The following is a 26,853-nucleotide window of genomic DNA, read 5'->3' on the forward strand; positions in this document are numbered from 1 at the left end:
TTGTTGGTTAAATCAATGGTTTTGACCAAAAAGCGACATTGAGGTAAAATAGAACGATTAGGTGACCAATTCCCAACTTTCTTGATCCGACCATCCAATCCGATCTGGTTTTGAAAACATTACTCTTGTGATATTCCGCCTCCACTGCATCCTCCTTCAAGGTTCAAAATATCGGTACGCCCGATGTGCCCCTACCGATGCATCGGACAAATCAATACCTTTTTTTACTTTTTTCTTTCAAAGCCAGTTCAGGGAGGCCAGTTTAGAGCTCCTCCACCCCCTAAACCAGACAGATCCCCGATAAACCCACTGTAAGGGTGTGTCGGAAGGGTCCCAAAATGATACATATCGGCCAATACGTGTCGATACTTTGAACATTGTCTTGAAGATTATAAGTTTATAACATTAGGGAGAGAGACTTAGTGTTGTTAGAGTTACAAGTAGGTAATTTAAACCTTGATTTAGCAAAGCTTATTCATTCCCCCAAGATCTGCTGTCATCCACTAGCTCAGAGCTGTCATTTACTAGCTAAGTTTCCTGCATTAACGGAAGATTTACCATAGAAAATCAATGTTTAAAACAACATTTTCATGTCTTATAGAAATTTGCTATTTAGGCGCTTTGGACGAATGGATGTAGCACCCCATCTAAATACCTCAACCTGTGGATGAATTTGTAAATTCAAAGGTCATTACAATCAAAATGAGCTCCAGAGTAAAATTTTACAATTATTTACTGAGGCCTATGGAAACTATGTATTTGTAGTTTAGAGGTTGTGATGGTATAATGTTGACCAACTGCCAGCATATGATTTCATTTTCTAAGGTCCAAGTGGAAAACAGAAATAATTCTTATTGGTAAGAACTCTCTTTCTGAATTTAGAATCATAAGAAATGCATAAAAATACATGAAAGAAATTCCAAACCTTGTACACCCGGGCCTGAATTCCTTTGTCCACGAATACAGGTACTCAATTACAAGACTCAAAATTACCACCACTAGATTTGGTCATTTTGTGCCAGATATTGCAGATAGCATTTAAAATAAAATACACTGAATTTTTTTGGCAATCTTGTAAAGCTTTTTGTACTATTACCGTACAATCATTGCAGGAATATTTTAGAACCTGTTGGAAATCAGTATCATCATCAGAAGTTTAAACTGTCCATATTTAAACAGAATTTAAAAAATAAAAGGAAAAAAGATAAAAAAATGTATACCACTTTGACAGCAGAAATGATACAGTGCAAGCGCTGAAATGATCAGAATCAGAACGCAACCACATGAACAACAGTCACATTCATGGTATTTGAATTTCATTATTGCTGAAGTTTGGATTGAAGATGAACTTGGACTTTGGTTGAGAAATGATTTTCCAGCCTATGAATTATGGTAAATTACAATTAGTAGAAAAGAAAAAAAAAGGATGAAATAGGGGATCAGAGCACCAAACTCACCTGGTTGCACATTTATAGTAGATGGTGTCGGGTGAGTTGTAGGTGCGTGCATTGGCAAACATCCTCTTGACATCTGCAACAAACATCTCAAATGTAACATAGTATTGTCCAGATTCCAGCCTCTTTGACATTGTTTTTAAATCTGTAGAAGAGAAATATTGATCAGAACATCTGATACCCACCATGTGGTGAACTTTTCCAATGGGTGTAAGGAACAAAATGGAACAAATTTTCCATAGTTAGTCAGCTCATCTCAAAAATCTACTTCTAACAGGTGTGTGTTGAAAGGGTGGCAAGAAAGAAATGAAAAACAAGTGAGTGAAAAGAGAAGAAACCTGTGATGCATAAATTGTATATTTGAGATCTAAAAATAGCTAATGAAATACTTAAAACCATATCTAACTACTTGGGGTTAGCTGCACAAATCCTGTTGCCTTTTCACTCTATCACAAGCCATATCCCAAATTAGACAAAGAATCCTCCAATCTTTTCTCACTCCTTTTTTGATCGGTATCTTTTCTCACTCCTTCAATGCATGTCTTTTGAGCCTCCCTATGCATGTCCTTGATTTATCTAAAACTCCAGTCTTCCCAACTCTAGTAAATTTCCCTTTTGGATTTCATTAGTAGTTACTGGTAAAACAACATTTAAGATGTATCTACCACATAATTTGCTTCCTCTTCTATCTCTTGCTGCGGATTTATAAACAAGGACAAACAAATGGTTGTTACAAGCCAGAAATTTCTAATTACACCTCATTCCAAATTCTATTATAGTGCAATTTTCATTCACATAGTCTTTGTCCTATTTATTTTTCTAAAGCATCTCGTAGGTATAACTTTGTATATACCCCCCTTCGCCCTTCCTCTAAGTTAAGTGTTGAAGTTCGGCCTGCCCTAGAAGTCTGTTTTGTTTGTTAGCTGAAAAGTAAAGTAAACAGCAAGAAGGAGGAGAGGAAAGAAGAAGAAAGAGGAAGAAGAAGAGAAAAGGTCTAGTTTGAAAATAGGAAAAGTCAACCCCAGTTTCGGCCAGACCTGTTATTATATTATTAATGTAATTGGAAAAGACATAAGTGCCCTTATTTAAGTAAGAGGCACTCGAACTAACATAATAGTACACATCAGCATTCTCAACAAGTACAAAGACCAAAATACCCCTTCGCTAACACTGCCCACTGATTTCCCATATTAACATATGCAGTCTCTATCACTCCATTCAGCACCTTCTCTCTCACAAAATGACAGTCAACTTTGATGTGCTTGGTTGTTTCATGAAACATCGGATTGGAAGAGATATGAACCACTACCTGATTGTCACAATAGAGCTTCATTAGAGTACTAATGTCATATCCTATCTCCTGTAGAAGGTTCCTTAGCCACACTAATTCACAAGTAGTATGTGCCATGGCCCTATATTCTGCTTCTTACTTTTCCATTTTACCAGGTTACCCCCCAAAAAGGTGCAATAGCCTGTGGTAGACCGTCTATCAGACATAGAACCTACCCAATCAGCATCGGTGTATCTTTCTACTTCTAGTTTTCCACCACTTTTGTACAACAAACCACGACCAGGAGCTCCTTTCAAGTACCTCACAATCCTTAGCACTGCATTCCAATGTGGGACCAAAGGTTTCTGCATGAACTAACTCACCACACTAACCGCAAATGAAATATCTGGCCGAGTAATGGTTAGGTAGTTTAGTTTGCCTACAAGACATCGGTATCTGCCAGGGTCTTCAAATACTTCACCTATATCACTGCTCAGCCTCGTATTTGTTTTCATAGGTGTCTTAGTCGGTTTAGTACCCAACAAACCTGTTTCTTCCAGTAAATCAAACACATATTTCCTCTTACACAAAATAATGCCATGCTTAGATCTTGCTACCTCTATGCCCAAAAAGTATTTCAATTTGCCAAGGTCCTTTGTCTGAAAGTGTTCCTGTAGGAATGCCTTCAATCTGTCTAAAAATCGATGTCATCCTTGAACAATCTGTTGAAGATTAATTAGCTTTATGATGTTTTTTTAAGTAGATGTTTTATGTTAGTTGTTAGATAGGGGTGGGGACCGCAGTAGTTATGTAAGTCCAAATTTTATTATGTTTTTGTGTTACATATGCTGTTTTATGTTTTGCCACCCTATAAGGGCATATTTGTCTTTGTATTGTTTTATTATTTTAGTATAAATAATAAGTGAAGGGGGCGGCCAGATTTTTGCTCTCTTTTCTTTCAAACTTCTCTTCTTCTCCTTCTCTCTTCCTTCTCTCTTCAAGAAACTACTTTGTTTCATATATTTTAATTCAGCGGATTCCTACTTGGTATCAGAGCATTGGCTAGGGTTTCTTGAAGCATTCTCATGCAGCCCTAGATCAGCCGACTACATGAAGGGCTGATCGATATGCTATAGATTGCCCAGTTCTTGGAGTTTTTGGTGGGATCTCGACACCAGGAAGGTGATCTACTGTTCGGCATCAAAATCAGGAAGAATTGGAGTACGGGGAAGAGTCCTAGAAAAGTTGGACTCTTTGTTTTTTATCTAATCTTGGGCGCCCAGGTATTGTTAGTTTTCTTTTGATTTTCTGAAGAGGGCGGTTTAGTTTATGGAATTTTCTAGGTCTCTCGGAGTGATCGATTCACTTTTCTCTCTGTTGGGAGGCGTGGGGAGGAGAGAGATTTCCCTCTAGCTAAGGTTTTCTTCTTCCGAAAGGGTTGGTTTCTGTGTGATATTAAATTATTTTTTGAAGGTCTCCAATCTATTTTTTTTTCTTACTGTTGAACTGCTTGAAGTAAAATGGAGAGTTGGAATACCGAGATGAAATCTACCAATACTGTGGGACTGGGTGTTGGAGGTAGTAGTGATATTTTTTGGTCTGGGATCATTACTACAATAAAACTTGATGGTACAAATTATTTGGAGTGGGCACAATCAGCTATGGGCTGTGTAATTCTATGTTACCTCATATTGCAAAAAATATCCTATGGGCTAATACTATTAGGGAGATTTGGGATGGAGTGATTGAAATCAGGTGATAAGTATGAAACAGGGAGAAAAACCTCTTGTTGTGTATTTCTCTATACTGAAAACCTTATGGCAGGAAATAGATCACTTAGAAACTGTGTATGGGAAAGTGTAAATGATGCAGCAACTTATCACAGACTGGTAGAGAGGAATAGGGTTTTTGAGTTCTTGGCAGAGTTGAACCCTGAATTTGACATTGCTAGGCAACATATTCTTTTTAGGGAGGGTGTGACACTCTCTCATGCCTATGCTTTTGTCTCTAGAGAGGAGTAGGAGGAATGTATTGCTGAGACAGCCTGAGATTGACTAGTTGGCTATGGTTGGTACAAGAAAATCTAAGCCGAATGGAGACAGGGGGAGTAGTGAGACTAGAAGGGAAGATAAGGACTTGGTGTGTGATTATTGCAAGAAGCGTAAGCATACCAGGGACACTTATTGGAAGCTTCATCCAAGTCTTATGCCTGATCGGATAAGAAACAAGAAGGGAAATGAAAATGTAGCTACTACAGGACTCTTCAGCCCCTCTCTCCCAAACTGATTGTGAATCCATTGCAGTAGCAACAGTGAGAACAGAATTGGAGAGGTTTGGACAGTTTATGAGTAAGAAAGATTCACCCAGCTCTAACCTTCTACATGGACAACAGAATACAGGAGCCAACTACACCACTTCCTTTGCACATACAGGTAGTTCATATGCAATTGCAAATCTTGCATCCACTTCAGGTAAGGAGGGACCTCCCTGGATTATAGATTCAGGAGCTTCTAAGCATATGACTAATGCCCCTACCTTTTTCAGTTCCTATCGGTTGTGCTCTCGTAGAGACAGAGTCTCCACAGTAGATGGTTCACATATGCCCATTGCTGGGAAGGGGACAGTTAGAGTGACCAATGATATAACTCTGTCTTTTGTTTTACATGTCCCTAGACTTCATACCAACCTACTGTCTGTTAGTTCTTTGACAAAAAAATTGAATTATTCTGTGACCTTTCTTCTTGATAATTGTGTTTTGCAGGATCTGGAGTCAAAGAAGATGATTGGGAGTGGTCGTGAGGTGAATGGAGTCTACCTTCTAGATGAGATTCCGAGACATCAAGGCCATCATGTTAGCAATAGCAGCAATAGTGGGTCAAAGTCAGTGAACCAGATTATGCTTTGGCACAAGCGCTTGGAACACTTTTCTTTTAGTTCTTTGAAATGTCTTTTCCCAAAGTTGTTTGAGTCTGTTCAATTATCTACTTTGGAGTGTGAGAGTTGTCAGTTAAAAAGCATTGTAGACAGTTTTTTAAACCAAGTAATGAAAGAAGTACTTTTGCTTGTGGGAGAATTCCATTACTTTCTCTTGTTTGTGGATGATTATACACAATATTCTTGGATATATTTGATGAGATCACGTGATGAGGTTCCTAACTTAGTATGACAATTCCACCAGATGGTTCTCACACAATTTGGAGTGAGAACTAAGGCTTCTAGATCAGATAATCCTAGAGAGTACTTTGAGAAAGACCTGACCACGTATCTCTTAGAACATGGTGTAGTTCATCAGAGCAGTTGTGCATATACACTGCAACAGAATGGAGTTGCTGAGAGGAAAAACAGACACATTGTGGAGGTGGCAAGGAGTCTTATGGTGTGTGCTTCAATTCCTGTGCAGTTCTGGGGAGAAGCAATTCTTACAGTTGTGCATTTGATTAACCGTGTTCCTTCACAGACTTTGGGGTTTAAGGTGCCATTTAGCCTTCTTTTTCTAGATGGAGAGATATTTCATATACCTCTGAGGATTTTTGGTTGTGTTTCTTTTGTTCACATTCTTGGCCCTCATCGTACGAAATTGGATCCTAAGGCCAAGAAATGTGTTTTTCTTGGGTATGCTCAGAACCAAAAGGGGTATTGTTGTTATGACGCAGTGTCGAGGAGCAGATTTGTCACTATGGATGTTACCCTTTTTTGAATCCACATTCTTCTCGAGTGGTTCTCCTCAGGGGGAGAGTTTTGGGGAGAAGAACTCACAATTTGTTCCCCTTCCTGTTTCTGTGGTGCCTCCATCAGTTCAGCCAGCATCTACATCAGTTCAGCCACCACTTGTACCATTAGTTCAGCCAGCACCTACACCTCCAATTTCATTACCTGAGCCACTACGGGCAGCCTCACAGCAATATCAACGCCGACAGATGATGGTTGACTCCACACATCCTCAACCCACACCACTCTCTATCAGTCCTTCTGAAACTCCAGATTCGGTAGATACAGCTCCAAGTATCTCTTGAGCCTGTGCCTATTATGTTTTCTGATGATAATGTTTCTGTCCCTAACACCATTGTTGTAGCTGATCCCACTGACCTTGATTTTCCCATTGCACTTCGTAAGGGGAAGAGAAAGTGTACAATCCACTGCAGTTCACACCATCTTTCCTACAGTGCCTTATCACCCTCTTACTGTGCTTTTCTTTCTTCCCTGGATTCTGTGCCTATACCTAGGAATGTCACTGAGGCTCTGTTTATATTGCCTTATCACCCTCTTACTGTGCTTTTCTTCTGGAGAGCCTATACATATCACATGACAAAGCTTTCTAGCTCAATTTGTTTAAACTCAATATGTCGAAGAATCAAGAAAACTTAAATAAAAATGAAGATGTGTCAAAATGTCTTATCAAGAAAAAAAAAGATGTGCCAACATGGAGTCACTTGCCTACTAGCATGCCCCCATCATTTGGTAATACTGTGCAACACAATTGCAAAGGCTAAGCGTATAGAATTTGCAACTATTAGGCAAGAAAGATAAAATAAAGGCTTTCATGAACTACATGTCTTTCTTACCCATAGGGTCTTTGATGATATCATAATAATCAGGCACATCACGTCCATCAACAGGCTCCTTGAATGGCCAAGAATCAGGATGATCATGCATTATCTGTTTACATTGAAAGCCAAAGCATTTAAAAAAGGCATGTAGAATTAGAAAAAAGTGTGTTTACAAGGACATGACTATCTCTACTTGCTTCTGGTGTGCAATAGGATACATGTTATAGTTTACATTGTGTAACCCACTAATAGTAATTCTTCTTCTATCATTTGGTAACTATGAAATAAGGAACTAGACCAAAAAAATGGCATAAGATGATAAAGGAGAAATGCATGTCACTGATTGTCTATCTGTGCATGTTTGTGTATTCATATAGATGCAAATGTACATGCAAATAATAATTGAAGTTTGATTCAATTACCCGGGGAGTATAAGAAAATTCCTTGTATAAATTGAACTAAAAAGGGGAATTAGAGTGGGGAATAGCTGGCGACCAAAGGAAGAGGGAGAGGAAGGAGGGGCAGCCATTCAACCTTGTAATTTTTTGTCAGAGGTGCAGCTTTGAAATGGGGATTTAGGGAGCCTTTGCCAGAGAGTCTAGTCCTTGGTGGTGCTTGGCTAGGATGATGTTAGCCTCAATTTGTTTTATTGTGTAGCATGTTAGGATTTGTGTTTTCCTTGGCTCATAGGAATAAGATTCTAGGTGGCTTGCTCTTTCTTTTTGAGGTTATTCTGTGTTTTGCACTGATGGGGAATTTCGGTGTATATCTTTGTAGAGAACACTGATGTGGGCCCCACAGCTACGGTCCCACTATGTTCGTAGGGTAGAAGGTGTTCTAGTCTTCCTAGGGTTAGCTATTGGTCATTTAGTTGTTTCAGTTATTTATTTCGGTCTTAATTTTGCTCTATTTGTTATGTAAAGACTAAGGGCAGATCTGTCCTTTCCATGTAATGAGCATAACCTATAAATATTAATTAAAGTGGCGGTGGCAGAACATTAAGCTTCTGCTCATCCTTTTCAACTCTTGTGTTCTATTGCTTCTCTTCCCTCTTCCTCCTCTTTTCTCTTTACCTTTCTTCTTATTTTCGAACCTGAAATCCATTAGGGTTCAAGACTGATAACAGTCCTGAACTTCTACTTGGTATTAGAGCTAGGGTTTCTCATGTCAGTCTAGTCCAGCCGACCACATGAGAACCATCTAAGGCTAGAAGCTGAGAAAGTAGAGTTCGTTGATTGGTTCTTGGAGATCTCTAGAGGATTAGCAGCTATTTGAAGAATTGCCACAGTTGCAGCAAGTTGGTGATTAGGAAGAATCAGAGAAGGCTAGGGTTCGGGTAACCTTGGAAGGCAACGAACAACATCCTATTGTAAGTTTTTTATTTTCTGAAAGAAGTACTATCAGAGAAGATAGGTTGGACCTATCTAGTAAGGGCGGCCGAGCCACTTTAGGGTTTATCTTTCTATCCTCTAGGGTTTTGTCTTAATCCTGCGACAAACCCTAGTACTGGACTGAACCTTGTGATCTAATACTGTGGCAAACCCTAATAGTTCTCTCCTCAACATTGAACAGTTTTAGGGTTTCATATTAACCCTACTACAAGCCTTATCCGTACGGTATTGTCTAGAGTGTACGGCTGAGAATTTGCTTTTAGGACTGATTAAAACCCCAATTCGACTTCAGCATATCAGTTTGTTCTTCAAACTGTTTTTTAGTTTTCTTTTGGGGTTTCGAACTCTTCAAAGGGGGTGAAAACAGTTCAGACTGTTGTTGTTGTGTGTGGTTACTAATTTCATATCAGTTTTATACCTGTTTCATGTACATCTACTGTGAGTACAGATTGGTTCTATACTGATTTTGTGATTGTGGTTGATAGTCCAAGTGCTGGTTTTGACTGTAGTAACCCTAATTTTGAGACCTCTAGTTCTTGACCGAAATGGAGTTTAAGAATAAAGCAGAAGGTAGTATTGGGAACAGCAGTTATGTGGTATGTGGGCATTATAAGAAACCCAAACACACAAAAGAAACATGTAGGAAGCTACACCCTTATTTGGTCCCGACAAAGTTAAGAAGCAAGAAGGGTAACGTTCATGTGGCAGTGCATACTGATTCAGCATCCTCGTATGGCACAAGAGGCACATTCTTAGAGACCTTAGCCGCAGTTCGGGCTGCTCTTATACGGTTGGAAGGGGAAGTTGGGAACTCAGCTCAGCCACCGCAATCACCATTAGCCCCCGCCACATTTGCTTCCGCAAATTCAGGTACTCGAGCCTCAACATGCCATGCCTCGGCTCTGAGTACCACTGAACCCTGTTGGGTAATAGATTCAGGTGCATCCGACCATATGACTAACTTGCCTTCATTGTTTACCACTTATCATTTATCTTTTGGTAGGATAAAGTATCTATTGTTGATGGCTCTCTTGTCCCCATTTCTGGCAAAGGTGACATCAAGCTATCGGATACCATCTCCTTGTCTTCTGTCTTACATATCCTTAAGCTTGATACTAATCTCCTTTTAGTCAGTAGTATTACCAAACACATGAACTGCTCAGTAACCTTCTTCCCTGACCGGTGTGTTTTTCAGGACCTGAAGACGAAGAAGGTGATTGGGACTGGCTGTGAGACGAATGGGATCTATCTGCTCGGGGAGAGTTCTCGTCGGAAAGAGTCAGGGGATAAGAAGTCACTTGTTTCCCAGAGTGTGAGTTCGGTAATGCTTTGGCATAACCGATTGGGTCATTTGTCTTTTCGGTCCTTAAGGAGCCTGTTTCCTAATTTGTTCGAGTCTGTTGAGTTGTCCCAGTTGCAATGTGAAAGTTGTGAGTTTGCTAAACATTGTAGACACTCTTATTCGTTGAGCAATAAAATGAGCAATCGTCCTTTTGATCTTGTGCATACGAATGTTTGGGGCCATATCACATACCTTCCATGGGTGGGTACAGATATTTTCTGTTATTTGTTGATGACCATACCTGGTTTTCTTGGGCTTATCTTATGCGTTCACGAGATGAGGTTCCCGCCCTGACCCAAAACTTTCACTAAATGATCCTAACCCAGTTTGATGCCAAGATCAAAGTTCTTAGATCTGATAATGCAAAGGAATACTTTGCTAAGCCATTGGCATCTTACCTTCTTACTCATGGGGTTATTCACCAAAGCACTTGCCCTCATACACCTCAACAGAATGGGGTTGCAGAAAGGAAGAATAGGCACATCTTGGAGGTGGCTAGAAGCATTATGTTTACCTCCAATGTCCCTATTCGCTTCTGGGGTGATGCTATCCTTACGGCGGTATATCTTATTAATCGGGTTCCTTCCTGGGTTCTTGATATGTCATCTCCTTTTTCCCATCTATACCCAGATGAGGAGTTGTTCACTATTCCCCTCAAAACATTTGGTTGTACCTGTTTTGTTCAGCTTCTCGGTCCCCATCACTCCAAGTTCGAACCCAAGGCCTCCAAATGCATCTTTCTTGGTTATGCACAAACCCAAAAGGGTTATTGTTGCTATGATCCTATCTCAGGGAAGAAGTTTGTATCCATGGATGTCACTTTCTTTGAGGAGACACCCTACTATTCTCGGGTCTCTCCTCAAGGGGAGAGTAGTGACGTGGAGATTTGGGTCCTTTTCTTCAGGGGGAGTGCAGTGAGGGCAGGGTTAATACTTTCGAAGTTGTTCCCTTACCTATTCTAGTGGGTAATGAGGGCTGCAGTAGCGAAGGTGGTCAGGGGGATCGGGAGTTGAGAGTCTATCACAGGCAATGCAAACAGGTTAATCCCGATCATCAGCAGTCCCGGCCAGCTCCAACCTCTTCTGCGGCTCCAAGTCCAGATATTACAGTCCCAGGGCGCACAAAGACTCCTTCCATTGTTGCTACCTCACCCCCTGTAGATGACCTTGACCTTCCCATTGCCATCCGTAAAGGAAAACGGCATTGCACCACATCTACAACCCACTGCATCTCCCAGTTTTTGTCCTATGATCGCCTATCTCCCTCCTACAAGTCCTATCTCACTTCCGTTGCTAATGTCCCTATTCCAAGAACAGTGCAAGAAGCCCTATCAGTCCCGGAGTGGAGAGGTGTAATGCAAGTTGAAATGGATGCCCTGTTGAAAAATAATACATGGGAGCTAGTTGACTTGCCCAAAGGAAAGAAACCAGTTGGATAAAGATGGGTATTTACTCAGACTTATGGTATAGATTACTTGGAGAAATTTGCCCCGGTAGACAAGATGACCACCATTCGGGTTCTATTATCTCTTGCAACAAGCTACACTTGGCCTTTGTACCAAATGGATGTTAAAAATGCTTTCCTGAATGGGGACTTGCAGGAAGAGGTTTACATGCAGTTGCCTCCTGGATTCTATGATACAGAGGCAGGTAAGAAGGTATGCCGGCTCAACAAGGCATTGTATGGTTTGAAGCAGTCACCAAGAGTTTGGTTCGACAGATTCAGACTAGCCCTTGGGAAGTTCAGTTATGTACAGGCCCAGTCAGATCATACACTGTTCATCAAGAGGGTAGAGTCCTCACTAGCACTACTTGCAGTATATATTGATGATATTGTGGTGACAGGAAATGACAGCCATGAGATTGAGTCCCTCAAACAACTCCATCAAGAGTTTGAGGTGAAAGATCTGGGTACACTACGGTATTTTTTGGGTATTGAGGTTGCTAGATCTAAACAGGAGATCTTTGTCTCTTAGAGGAAATATGTTCTAGATCTGTTGGCTGAAACTGGAAAGCCAGGTGTCAAACCTGCAGATACACCCATTGAACAGAACCACAAGATTAGTGCAGAGAGTGGGGAGCTGCTTGAAGACAAAGTTATGTTCCAACGGTTAGTGGGAAAGCTCCTATACCTATGTCTCACTCGGCCAGATATCAGTTATGCAGTTAGTGTTGTCAGTCAGTACATGCATTCTCCTAGAACCACGCACCTTCTAGCAGCAGAAAGAATACTAGCATACTTGAAGAGATGCCTGGGTAGAGGTATACTGTTCAAGAACAATGACCACATGAAAGTGGAAGTCTATATGAATGCCGATTGGGCTGGAGTGTTGATGACAGAAGGTCTACCTCTGGATATTGTGCCCTTGTGGGAGGTAACCTGGTCTCTTGGAGGAGTAAGAAACAGAGTGTTGTCTCCTGATCTAGTGTTGAAGCTGAGTACAGGTCAATGGCTAACGGAGTGGCTGAAATTCTTTGGCTGAGATCACTACTTGAGGAGTTGGGTATTGAGTATGAGAAGCCCCTGATGCTGTATTGTGATAATCAAGCGGCTATTAATATAGCACACAACTCGATGCAGCATGACAGAACTAAACATATTGAAGTTGATCGACACTTTGTACGAGAGAGGGTCTCATCACAAGAAGTGTCTCCCATACATGACCTCCAACATGCAGCTGACAGATATCCTCACCAAAGCTGTACCACGGAAGAAGCTAGAGGCGGATCTATCCAAGTTGAGAATGATAAACATATTGAAGTTGGGAATGATCTATCCAAGCTTGAGGGGGAGTGTAGAGAACACTGATATGGGCCCCACAGCTACGGTTCGTAGGGTAGAAGGTGTTCTAGTCTTCCTAGGGTTAGTTATTGGTCATTTAGTTGTTTCAGTTATTTATTTCAGTCTTATTTTTGCTCTATTTGTTATGTAAAGACTAAGGGCAGATCTGTCCTTTCCATGTAATGAGCATAACCTATAAATATTAATTAAAGTGGCGGCAGCAGAACATTAAGCTTCTGCTCCTCCTTTTCAACTCTTGTGTTCTACTGCTTCTCTTCCCTCTTCCTCCTCTTTTCTCTTTACCTTTCTTCTTATTTTCGAACCTGAAATCCATTAGGGTTCAAGACTGATAACAGTCCTGTAATAGAGCTTGTATACACTTTTATTTTAATGAAATTAAGTAGTTAACTTACCCAGATAAAAAATTTGCTCAGTTTGAGTATTACTGGTTCCATTTTGTATAGCAGGTTAAATAATTGTTGCCCCCAAGGAATGATAAATTTAAAACAGCTTTCAAGTGTAACTTTAAAATGCCAACTGCATATTGTTATCTTTGCAGTGGATCATGAAACTTGCCTTTAATAGCGAGCGCATGAAGGAATTCAGTGATTCGCGATAGTTGGAACTATCTGTCGAAGGAAGTACTGTTCTAAACCTTGAATGACCCCACTGATCTGGAGTCCATCCAGCTTCCCCTATTGAAAAAAATGACTACAGGTTATTATGCAAAATTACACCAAAAACACGCAAAAAAATTCTCAACTCCTAGACTAAAAATGTAACAAAAACACCAATAGTGATCCATCAACTTGCTCCATGTCCATAGATGTGTATAAAATGAAAGAAAAGGACATGGAGCAAGTTGATAGACGTGTTAAATTTTACAAGTACATAAATAGAAGCTTAACAACACATATGTGTAAAGTTAAAAGTTCTTCTAGTATAGAGCTGTCATATTGGAATCTTGTTGCATAGCAGTTAAAAATCTCTCTATTTTGCAAATCCAACAAGCTACTTACTCAAACCAGGGATATCCTCAACTTTGATTATTTTTCTGGGAATACCAGCTTCTTTCTGAAGGAAAAAAAAAAAGATATTAATGAGTACCAGTTTTTTAATACAAGCCATATGCATCCATCCCATAAAAACAATGATACAGATCAAAAGGAAAAAAAAAAAAAAAAAAACTTCAAACATCTCTGGCAGTTTTCATTTAATCATTTATTAAAGACCAATCTTAACAGATAAAACAATTGGTCTGAATAAGAACTGCCAGAAAGGAGAAGGAAACTAGCCCATACCATTGTTGCAAAGGAACTAGATAAGAATAAATGATTTGCATTCTCGCCAATCTTAAAGCAAGGGAAGCACACATAAAGGGATGAATACTAATTCAATCTTCCCTCTCTAAAGCATCTGTCCAGTGTTAATGATATTCTTTAACGCTTTCCAACAAAAAGCTTTTACCTTAGGAGCACCATCCCACCCAGCTTTTAGGAAGATCTTCTGGTAGAATACCAAAGACCATTTGATCTTTAAAGACAAGCTCTCAAAACCTCAACAGGTCTTTTATTCCATTGAGCTTTTGAAAGATATTTAAAAAAAAAAAAAAACTTGCCAAGCAGCACTTTAGAAGCTACATAGAACTTTACAAAGGTGACAAATACATAGGAATATACAAAAAAGTGACTAAAAAAGCAAACTTATAAAAGGGACATGCCTAAGTCACCTTGCAGCTCAGCCCAAGTGCATGCCTAAGTAAACCTGGCGCATGTCTTTTGAAAGTGTTCTCCCTTCGGTTCAAGCAAAGTGTATGCCTTAAAATGCACCTTGCCTTTGTGCCTAAGCATGCTTTTTAGAACAGAGTCACAGACCCAGCATTCTCTTTATTCTAGTATATATGGACCCTAGCTCATTTTTGTTCCAGATCCTGATTTTCTCCTTGAGATATTTAAACTTACATCTAAAGACTTCAAAAGGAAGTTCCTGTAAAAAAGACACATATCCATCACTCTTCAATTCACCCTATGAACTAGGTAACTTCCATCGAAATGTTCTTGAATTAAAAGGCATGATGGGTCCTTGCACTTTGTCCATGTAAAATGTGCTCCTGCTAGGGGAAGGTCCATAAGAGACGTGCTATCCATGAAGGATCCAAATTCCATTATGTCATTACTCAGTACTCACTCTAAAACAACTTTTCTTATTACATACAAATTGGATGATGTTTAAGTCCCCTCTACACACTACAGGGCATTCTAGAGTTGTTGTAATCAGTAGTCCTTCCAGTTCTCGCCATGTGTAAAATGGAGGTACTATCATTGGTCCAGTGAACATCCATCGAAAGTTATTGGCTAGGTTTTTGCAGCAGATAGAAACTAAGAAACTTCCATGATAGAATCATATATTTCCATTGCTAAATTTTCCAAGTCATCAAGATCCCACCTGAGGCCCCAATTGAAGGTTGTGCAACCCAACCATGTGCAGTTGTCCCAAATCTTTCTTTTTTTAATCAATAACACTTTCATTAATTCATCAGTAGAATATTTACAAGTGGAAGACAAATACACTTATCTTCCGAGAGTCACAAAGAACTTCAAGAAATGAAAAAAGAAAAAACAAAGATACAAATACACTAACGTTACAGCCTAGCCCAAAACAAAGAATCCCTTTCTGCCCCTTGTTTTGCTAAACCGTCAGCTAGGGAATTAGCTGATCTTCTAATCCAACATGTCTTAACTTCCATCTCCCGCACCAGCCATTTGAATTTCCTCTTCTCATTATTATACTTCCATAAATCATTTTGATCTTTAGTCAGCCACCCTATCACCACCTCTGAATTCCCTTCAATTATAAGTTTCTTGATGTTCAATTCCTTGGCTTTTCGGGCTCCTTCCATAACTGCGCATATCTTAAGGGGGTCACCCACTCCAATTGGGCCTGAGAACATAGCAGAGATGACCCCATTTTCATCTCTAAAAACACCCCCGATCCCCGATTGTCCCGGGTTTCCCCTAATGCATACATCAAAGTCTAATTTGAAGAATCCACTAGGTGGGGGGGTCCAAGCCACACTCGTTACTGACTTGGTCTGCATGCAATTTGCAATTTCACCCCACTTCCTCAACATGTCATCCACAGTGTAATCTGTGAATATTTTCAAAGATTTCAGCCACTGTACCACCCTAAAATGTATGATAGCCCTCAGATCTGTTGTTCCTCTCTGAGTTTCTGAGAATATCCTGGAGTTTCTTTCTTTCCACAGTGTCCAACATACTGCAGCCCTTAGTCCTCTCCACATTGTCCTTCCCCTTTTAGCCGCCACCTGAAAAAGGGAAAGCCCAATCCCACAATGGGGGATTCCAGTTGCATCCAAATAAGGAGAAAGCCCAATCCCACAATGACCTCGCGAAGTGGCAAGACACCATTAGGTGAAAACCAGTCTCCCCATCTGCTTTACACAGAACACACCACTAAGGTGACAAGCAAGTATTGGGTCTCTTCTTTTAGAGTAGATCACCAGTGTTGATTCTTTCCAAATAGGCTTCCCAACAAAAACTACCAACCCTAGGAGGTATAGCTCTGCACCAAACCTCACCAACAGGGAAAGGGGACGAGATAGGACTGGTGGACTGACTTAAGACTTTGAAGAACGAAGCACAAGAGAAAATTCCATTGGGAGTAGGTGTCCAAATTCTAGAATCCGCCCTAGTGGGGTCTAAGACAACGTTATCAAGAAGTGCAAGAAGGCTCGAAATACAGTCGAAGTCTGAGTCCCTCAAATCCCTTCTTAGACCCAAGTTCCACCCAATCCCAGAAGTGGAAGACGGGGTGGTGAAAGATGAGATTGGCTCATTTTTCAAATCGGAAAGAGCATACAAAGACAGAAACTGATCCCTTAGAGGGACGCTCCCCACCCAAGTTTGTTCCCAAATTTTTATGGAGTTACCGGAATTCAAGTCATACCTGATATTAGGAATGAAAACTGGTAGCAGGTCAAGAATGGCTTTCCAAGGAGAATTGCTTGTGATCCTAGCTCTGATTCCACCGTCCCATCCATTGTGCTCCAACCCATGAATACTTGCCAATATTCTCGCCCATAGCTTCTCCTTCTCCATAGGAAACCTCCACAACCACTTCCCCAACAGAGTCATATTCCTTCTCCTAATACTCCCAAGCCCCAAACCACCACACGACTTACTCCTACACACTATCTCCCAGCTAACTCTATGATCTTTCTTCTCTTCTCCCGGCTCCCACAGGAAATCTCTCATTAACTTCTCTAATCTGTTAGCAATATTCACTAGGATTTTAAACACCGACAGTTGTCCCAAATCTCCATGACAAGTTGCCCATGCCATACCTCTCTTTCAGAATCTTATAAGACTATAATATCCGAATTTAAGGGTGATTATTTTCAGCCCGGCCTGCACACACACACACATGTTATTTCATGTTAGATTTTATATTTTATATGTAAGTATTATAACGACAGCTATAGTACATATTTTATAATGCATGAAATTAATTTTATATACATATCATATGACATATAATATAAAATGTTATATATGTTTAATATTTTGTACATAAATTCATAGGCCCAGAATCAGGCCCAGCCCGGAACCTGGGGCTAGCCTATAGCCCTTACCACAGGGGCTAACCTGGCCCAGTCCATGATCACCCATATCTGGATTCCATCTACATGAGAAAGACATGATTACTTCCCTTTTTTCTGGAGTTCAAACACCCCCATATTCTAAGATGTGATTTTTAGATTCACACCTGAACTATAGATTGCCCTCTTTGCCAACCTCCCTCATTCTTATTCTCTCCTCCTCGTCCACTTAATCCTTGTTTTATTAGAAAGGTAAAAAGAAAAATTTTATTAAAAGAAAAAAGAGAAGATCAAGTACAAGAAACAACAAGGTGTTAAGATAACACCTGCCTACCAACAGCAAAAACACATACATCAAGTAAAACCAAGGGAAACCAAAGACAGCCACCCCCAAACAAGATGAAACTTAAAAGTCTTCTCGAGCATTTCATCTTGTCCATCTCCTTCATTCCACGCTTCTCCTCCTTCCCCAACTATGATCTTCAAGCTTTCTTCCCCCTTGCTTTTTACAAAGGCTTTGAAAGACTTTCTAGTGAACTCTCCAGCCCAATAAAACAAGATTAAGCTCTTACCCATCCTGACATCCCTATCAACCAAACATTCAACCTCCACTCCTCCCCACCCACCCACACTGACTGATGAAGTCGCAATTAAGCCCTCCTCACTGTCTTGAACATCCCCTTCCTCCATGTCCTCAACCTTTGACCTTGACTCCAAACTTTCCTTAGAAGCCAACATCCATTGCAGCTCATCCCCTTCAGAATCTTGACGCTTGGCTCCCTGGGTCTTAGCAATTTTTATCTTTAAAACCTTGTCTTTTGAGCCTTTTTTCTTATAAACTTTCTTGAATATATTAGTGGGACCAGCACTAACCAAACCATCTTTCAAACATGAAAAAACGTTTAACACGTGAACAAGCAGGAACTTGCTTGGCTCTCTAATTTTCTTCAACACCTCTGAATCAAGAGCATCCCTTTTCTTGATTCCAGAATTCCTTCTTCTACCTAAATCGACTCCAAGACTTCCAACTGGGACTTCAAAACATAAACGCTCTTCTCGAACTTCTCACCCACCATTCCCCTCTCTTCTACTTGCTTCCTCAAATTGGTTGCTTGTTTCCAACCTCTTGTCTTCCCCTCCTTCAATCTCCTCCCCTTCTTTCCACCCCTTTTGAAAACTTTCTTCCCCTCCTCTCCTTTCTCTAACAGAGCCAACCACCCAACTAGAGGTGGATCGGCATGAATATCCACCGAACTCCAATCTTCCATCACTTTTCTCCCCTAGAACGGAAAAAGCTTCACTGCACATGAAACGACGAAACTCCTCCACAACTCAACTCTCCTTGTCCTTCAAGCTCACCATTTTCCTTCTAGAACTGTCATAGCTAACGATAACCCAAACTCAACCCTCCACCTTGCTGGCTCTAAGCCTGTAGCAATCCCTCTCTCTTTCTCCTCTTGAATTGCAAGAAATTGACACCAATTCTTTACCTACCTTTATGTTGTTGCGGCTAAGTCCACTACAACCACTCTTCAACTTCAATCTCAGTGATTGGTCCCCATTCTCAGCACCCGAAGTCTTGTTCGAACGTAGTGACCCTTTGAATGTCCTCTCGAGAGCTTCATTTAAAATCCCATCCTCCAAAATGCACCTTTTCATACTTTCCTTACCAACTCCAGCCACATGCCCCTCAATTAAAGCCCCAATCCCACCCAAAATTACCACTTTACCCCTTGTAACATCCCTCCATTGTCTTCCTCATTCAATCGACCCTTTGACTTCCCCTCTTCAACAGAAGATTCATCCTGTAGTTCCAACCTTGCCCAAGGATTCTCAATCTTCCTTCTCTCCCTTCGTCAAATGCTCTAAAAAAAGTATTATCCTCTCCCACAACAAAAATTCTTGAGTCATATTGCTCTCCTACAAAAGCTAGAACTAAATTTCTTGGAATGGCAAAGACTTCATCGACCTCCACCAGGATTCTCACAACGTCGATCTTCTGCCATCTGCTACTCCTTTCATCAGCATTCAAGAATTTACCACATGCCTCCCAATCACTTAAACGCATATCACAACCCCTGTTTAGTTTGGCTTTGGACTCCAAAATCCACTCAGCCTCCTTTCTGCTATGAAACATAAACAAGAATAGTCCCATGTTCAGCCTTCTGACACCCAAAACTCTTTCCTTACCCCATCAAAAGCAGCCTAGGCAGCCACTTCTCCAAATCCATTCCCATGGACCTTCCAATCAAAAGCTTGCATTTAAAGTATTCAACCTCTTGTATCCTTCCATCAGAGACAATCTGAACCTCCCTGCGATTCACTTCTGACTCACGATCAAGACACTGTTCCATCTTTCTCCCCAATGGCGGTATTGCCTCTAGAAATTACTCTATAGATGACATAATCTGAGGCTGAGCTTAGTCTTATGTGGAAATTTGAAAATTCTTTCCACCACTACACAGATAGCTGCCCAGTGTTGGTCTCCTCAGTGCATCTCCTACCACCACTACACAGATCAAGACACTTCAGCCTCTTCATTTATTAGTAAGTTTAGGTTTTGTAGCTGTTAATCTAAAACTTATCCTGTTATCCAAACTATATGGGGTCAGTTACATAAGAGTTTAGATTCTATAGATGATGACGTTGAGGTTTTGTAGCTGATTCTTGATCGTTGCCTCTCTGTCCTACATTCCTCTGTTCAAAGGCCATACTTTTACAGCTTACGAATCAAAGAAAATTTCAACATTCTAAAGCAAATCTCCCCCCTGCCCGCAATACCTCTCCCATGCACACACATATAACCATCCACCCACCCACACATGCAAATAGGTTCTAGGGCTGCTTCAAAACCTTGGATCTTTTCAAATTTAACACTCCAACAATTAGATCCAATTCCATGCGCTAGACCCCATACCGGTGCACTAAGGGTCCAGTGATAACCACTATATAAAATTGACAATGTGATGATATAATACCTTTTGGAAGTCAACTCCTGGGTAGACAATGTGACAGTTGGAGAGTTCTCTTATCTTTTCATCAATTGCCTGCAAGCAAAACTCAGTTGGAAGTAACAACACATATTTCATCAGAAAATTGACACCAATAAAATCGGGAAGTTCTACTTGAATTCAAGACATCAAGAAATCAAAACCATGCAAAAAACAAAAGGTAGCCGGTCCTGTAAGGTAACTACCAAACAATAAGTTGATCTCATTGTATTTAAGATAGAGTTAAGAGAATTGCCCATAAGCGCATTTTCCAGATGTTACACTTAAGAGTTTTCCACCATGCTAACACCCTCATGCTACTTCAATACAGAAATGCATTCTCCTTTTTTCAACTACATGAAAGTAAAAAGATAATGACACTGATGGAGCAAAGATTATCTTTTTACCTGCCTCTGCCGTCGAATCATGGTTGATAAATCAGTGTATGGAAGCTTAGGATCAATTTTGCATTCCATAAGGATTCCTCCATCGTAGTCCTTAATATACCTAAAACGTGTGAAGTACATTTCATTTATTGCTTCTCTTTCTAAGAAAAACTGAAGCACACATTCAGAAAAAAAAATCCTTATGGCTAAAACTTCAGGTAAAGGATATGATCAATTAATATAAAGAAGATTGTAGTAACACTGAGCCTCAAGCCCTCAACTAGGTTGAACTAAAACTTTTACAATTTTGAATAATATAGATGAAGGGGAGGCTATAATTTCAAGTACAGTGGGAAAAAATGCTCAAGAGAAAACCTTCATTAGCTAAGAGAAAAGTTTCAAGCTCATATGAGGAAAAAACCAGAAGGCCTGCATTAAATTTCCTTTTTTTCAGGACTCATATATTAAAGGACCACAGGAAGAAGAACAATAGCCTATTGGAAAGCACAATGAAAGAAATGAATTAAATAGTATAGTAGAATACAATATTAAACAGTCTAATGTTATCAATTTGATTCATCATAATTAATTGTGTCAATAAATGCCCAATGCTTTAGTTAATTAGAAAGACTTTTCTCTTAGCGCATGGCTAGATTCAGCATGATTTGAGTGAAGATAAGCTATACCATAATAATTGGAGGTTATTTGTGCACCATCTCCAATTTGCATCTTTTTCAAAGTGGAGAGGATAAAAAGGTTAGCAGACTAGTCCACCATAAATGAAATACACCTATTGATCCAAGTCAGAAGGGCTGATCCCTAATTAAAAACAACTCTCTATTCCTCTGGCTGATGAATCCACAAACAGCTTGCTGATCTTTAGGCTCCTAACAAGGGTCAAGGGGCACTCGTCACCATCATGAATCCAACTAACCATCACTTGGAAGTTCTCCCCAACCTCTATCCTGGTATAACCTAGAGAGAATATCAACTACAGTTCCTGGAGTAATGACAGGAACTTGCTAGAATAGAGTCCTCTGTACTAAATGGCAATTGTTCAGAGTAAACCAGTAAAGATCCCCGTTTTTGCTTCTAAAAGTACCTCCTGTAGAGAGAATAAGGGTTAGTCTTGTCTTTTTCTATCCTTGGGGAGTATTGTTGTACCATATGTCTTATGTACTTGACCCTTTTTGTAAATATTCTTCTACTCTTTATTTTTAAGGACAAAACTGACCTTTTACATTCATGCATTGATAATTGACACGTATAGCTTTTTTTAATATGTATAGTTTTTTAGAGGTTTAGGTATCATTTTACTTTTTTTATAGTTTTTAGAAAAATCAGAAAAAAATCTTACGATTTACAATACAATTTGACTCAAACCTCTTTACAATTTACAATACGATTACAACTTTCAGAACATTGATGGGGCCACATAATACTATCCTCTTGCAGTATCATCATTATGTTGAAAGCTTAAAATTCCTCTCTCTTACAAACCCAAGATTTGGCTTCCTCCTCATCTCAAACTAACCAAAGAATAGTTACTCTCAAAATCTAATAACTTTTGCTCTGTTAGTTGGGAAGAGGAGAAGTTTTTTTTTTTTTTTTGCTTGGAAAACTAAGGATGGGAGGGGGCTGGGTTACGAGTGGACAAGAGTCGATCCCTTCATAGACTTAATGGGCCTAAAGCCCAATTCGAACTCGCTTAATAAGATTAATTAAATGGGGGTGGTATGGTGATTTAGATCAGCTGATAGGATAAGGGATTATCCCTATCAACTCAAAGAGTCCAGATCCAAATAAAGATTTGGATCAGGAAACTCCTAATTAGATTAGGAAGGTTGATCTTTATTTATAGATAAGGGTTTATCTTTATCTCTTAAAGAGAGTCCAGATCCAAATAAAAGATTTGGATTAGGAAACTTCTAATGGGATTAGGAGATCCTCTCTTTAAGGCTATAAATAGAAGAGAAGGGCGAACCTCCAGATCATCTAACAGTCAGCTGAATTAAGAGAGAAGACAATATACAGTTCGACTGCTTCTATCTTCTGCTCTTGTTCCTGCTCTTGCCGCCCTACCCAGTTCGATCTCCACCAGTGGGAGTGATCAAAAACGGTTCTTGATATTGCCTTTTGCTAGAAGAGGCAATCTGAAGTCGTGCTCACCAGCCCTCCATCATATTCTTGTTGAAGAATTCGGTTCTTGCTGAAGAAACGTCCTGCTGACTCTGCTTCACCACGCACCATGTCATCTTCGGTGGAAGCAGTCTTTGGTCTTCTCCTTGAGCGTGAACACCTTCATTGGTGGTTTACTATTACTCCGTATCAGTTATATCCCTCTACTCCCTTTTGGTTTCAAGATTGATCCTTGAAAATGTAGTTTTCTAAATGTGATTCCCACATGGGAGAGAGAGAAATTTTTGAAATTTCACCCAACCTTCCTGCAGGGTTCAGCCATCCATATGATGGATCTCTCATCCCTTCAGCATCATAGTTAACAAAACTGAGAAAGTGATGAAGGATACCATGGATAGCGTTCCATTGTGATGCCAAAGTACCCCGATGTGATGTACCTGCATAGCAGCCATTACCCAAACCTACCATGTATGTTGGCCAGCACCTCATGTCATAGCCTCTCCCTCTCCAATGGCCATCTCCATAACCATTTCCCTAGCAACACCATATCTACTTTTCTATATTGCCCACACCCAATCCATCTCCATGTTTACTCATACATACTGTCTCTCATCTGACTAGATCTTTCTTGCCCTCCCCTGGTTCTCCATAAGAAATCTCTCCTGACTAGACCTTTCTTTATCGAAGTAATTCTACCTCCCAATGCAATATAATTCCCTTTCCACACTACAAATCTTTTTGCACATCTCTCTATGATTGGGTTCCAGATTTTTGCTCCCTTTGGGATTTGCTCCTAAGGCTTAGTTTGGAAAGAGTACGGATACGAACATGTACAGTGTAAATACATACAAAATAATACAAAATACACAGACTTACACTGTACATGTTTGTATTTGTACTCCTTCCAAACTGAGCCTAAAGGGAAGCCCAAGTAGGTCAAAGGCCAATTGGTGATAAAACACTCTAGAGAAGCCGCTTATAGAGTTTAACTCACCTTCTAAATTAATCCCTGCAATACAGCTCTTGTCAAGATTGATTTTCAAATTTGAAACAAGTTCGAACTTCTTCCCCAATTCTTTTACATTCCTCACCAACCTATGATCTCACCCTTCACAAAGTATTACCATATCATCTATAAACTGAAAGTGAGTAACTGAGGAATTTTTTCTACCTACCATCCATCCCTTAATCCCCCCCCCCCGCCACTCAGCCTTGGAAATAAATCTACTAAAAGCATCAGTTATTAGGGTAAAGAGAAAGGGTGAAAGGGGATCCCCATTAACCAGAACAGAATAATGACACGACTTCACCCTCCCTCTTAACCTTGGGAATTGCACAAGAATGTTATATAGTGGTAGGCCCCAAGTAGTAGAAAAGAAGAGAGGGTAGAAAGAGAGGAAAAAATGTTGCTCTAGCTACTCTCAAACACAAACAATTCAATTCCACCCTCTAACTCCTAACATTCCATTTAAATAGGAAGGGCAACTTATAAATTTAGATCCACGAGTAAGCCACTCTTATGACTTATAAAAATAAAAGAGAACAATTAAAAGACTCCTAAATATTTAATTATTTAGTATTTGAAACAATTCCTCTGCCTAATTAACATCTGCCAATAAATAGAAAAAAGGCTTTGTCCCCCTCCCCTTCATTTTCTCCTTTTTGTTACTCCTCTCTTCAATCTTTTAGTAGTATAAAATTATAACCTTCTTTAGTTGCTAATAACTTTTTCGGCATGCAATTGCTCCATTAAAGACTTTATATATTATAGTGTTTCCTTTGAGATACAAAAATTAATATATATGAAATGCTTTTTTCTTTTAGATTTGATGATTTGATACGTTTTGAGATAAAACTCAGACTGGTAGGTGCAGGTTTTGCATGTATTTGGTAAGGGTGCAACTTGGCTTGGGTTAGTTCGGGTATTTGTTAAAATTTCATTGGGTCCAAACCCTAACCCATGCCTAATGCAGTTGAAATTCTTCAATTGGGAAATCCAGCTTGCAGCCCTAGTGTGTAAGAAAGTTTTTTTGTACTGAAAATGAAAGTAAATTTGTTCTTTTGAACCGTTTTTGCATTCAAAATGGGAATAAGGTTTGCTTTCAAAAAAAGGAAGCAAACTTTTTACTCAAAATTTGCACCCATCACAACCAAACAAGATGATATAAATTTCTCAGCTAAAAACCAAACCAGGTTTGCATCCTTCTTCTATTTGAACAAATTTGCATACACATCAGTTCATTCACTTTTGCACTCTTACCAAACATCACCTAAGTGTTTGAGCGTTGTTTTTTTTTCCAATTTATATGAATGCCTTTTGTATAAAACTAGGGGATAAACCAAGAATTAGTTTCACCTAGGTGACTAGGTGCTCCATTGTTGCCTAGAATTCACCTATATGCCTTGACAACTTAGACTAATTAAATAAGTAGCTAGAGTTTCCCATATTTGATAAAAAAAAAAATCTATCAAAATGACCAATCAAAAAACAGAACTTTTGTGAAAATCAAAACTGTAAACCTCGACTGTAACTAAGCTTTTTGTATTTCATTTATTGAATTGTAGATCATTGATTGTTCTTTATATAGGATAATAGGAAGTTGTAAAATTTTTGCATCTTCCTTTTTGTTTAATAACTTTTTCCGTTGAACAATTTACAAGAAAGAAAACTTATAAATAATAATAAGAATAGAAGTAAACATATAAATTTTAATGGAAAATAAGTGATTTGGTAAAACTTGAAATTCTACCAAATTGGCCTAGGAACCATACCCTTGCCATCTATCTTTGTCCAAATCAATCTCTTTTGTGAAACCCTATCAACACAAAAATCCAATTTCAGTATATATTCAAAACAAAGGCATCCTGATCTAGAATAGGGTGAATAAAAACTTTTAATGAAGAAAAAAACAGGACTATTACCAAACATGCTAATAATTACACATATGAACACAATTTCCAATTGAAGAATGGGCCTAACAGCAACCAACTAGAAACATTTTGCCCTAATCAAGTAAGTGACAAATTATAATTATATGATGAATGAAAAAAGGAAATAATTCTCATTTCTGATGAAAAATTTCCAACTTAGTGTTCTTCAACAATGAATCCATGGCTATTAGCAGGTGTTTAAAAGCAAAGAATGCAAGAAAAGCACAAAGGCCTTCTATGGCACCTGAGGTGCAAGGGACAAAGCAAGGCATGCACCTGGAAAAAGAAGGGCACAAAATTTTGAATCAAATTATATATGCTAGAGAAGGTGGTGGAGTCCATTGGAAGGGCTGTCACTGGTTGGGTGCTCATCTTACCGGATTTGCTCAAATATCCATGTCAGATTTAGGGTCTAACTTTTGGAAAACAACTGAGATCCAAGAATTCTTGTAATCTGAATGGTTTGTGGTGTAATCTCTACACATGGCTGTAATATTTAGTTTTTATTTTAATAAAATTTCCTTTTTCTGTTATTATCAAATATATATATATATATATATATATATATATATATATATATATATACACACACACACACACACACAAACATACATAAAAAATATGCAAAACTGAATTTCAAAAGAAAGTGGATGTTTTTAAAAGGTTATTAGTCAAATTAAAATACAAGAATAATATATAAAAAAATTCAGAGTAAACGTGCTTATTTAGGCTGGGACCAAACCATTAAGCATTTATTAGCCCAAAATAAGTGCTTATTTTTAAAAAGAAGGGCTTAACAAAATTTCCTTCTTCTGTTATATATACATATATATATATATATATATATATATGCAAAACTGAATTTCAAAAGAAACTGAATGTTTTTAAAAGGTTATTAGTCATACTAAAATACAAGATTAATATATAAAAAAAAAAATTCAGAGTAAAAGTGCTTATTTGGGCTGAAACCAGACCATTAAGCACTTATTGGTGTTTGGGAAATA

The 26,853-nt window shown here is 39.2% G+C and overlaps 1 protein-coding gene across 1 annotated transcript in view; it reads right to left on the minus strand.

The window, feature by feature from the left end:
- Positions 1–832: 832 nt before the first annotated feature.
- HAG1 (histone acetyltransferase of the GNAT family 1) overlaps positions 833–26,853 on the minus strand; it is an 88,080-nt gene continuing 62,059 nt past the window's right edge. Inside the window, exons 6-14 of the mRNA XM_088960429.1 lie at positions 25,691–25,734; positions 20,801–20,900; positions 20,382–20,450; positions 13,805–13,859; positions 13,362–13,480; positions 7,287–7,380; positions 1,458–1,599; positions 1,221–1,380; positions 833–1,126 (exon numbers count right to left, since the gene is read on the minus strand). Of these exons, the coding sequence (XP_088816555.1) occupies positions 1,320–1,380; positions 1,458–1,599; positions 7,287–7,380; positions 13,362–13,480; positions 13,805–13,859; positions 20,382–20,450; positions 20,801–20,900; positions 25,691–25,734 (684 nt within the window). The 3' untranslated portion in view covers positions 833–1,126; positions 1,221–1,319. The remainder of the gene's footprint in view (positions 1,127–1,220; positions 1,381–1,457; positions 1,600–7,286; positions 7,381–13,361; positions 13,481–13,804; positions 13,860–20,381; positions 20,451–20,800; positions 20,901–25,690; positions 25,735–26,853) is intronic.

The sequence above is a fragment of the Nelumbo lutea genome, chromosome 1 (genome assembly GCF_056320005.1).
Source record: "Nelumbo lutea isolate HS-2025 chromosome 1, American lotus-T2T, whole genome shotgun sequence".
Lineage (NCBI taxonomy): Eukaryota > Viridiplantae > Streptophyta > Magnoliopsida > Proteales > Nelumbonaceae > Nelumbo > Nelumbo lutea.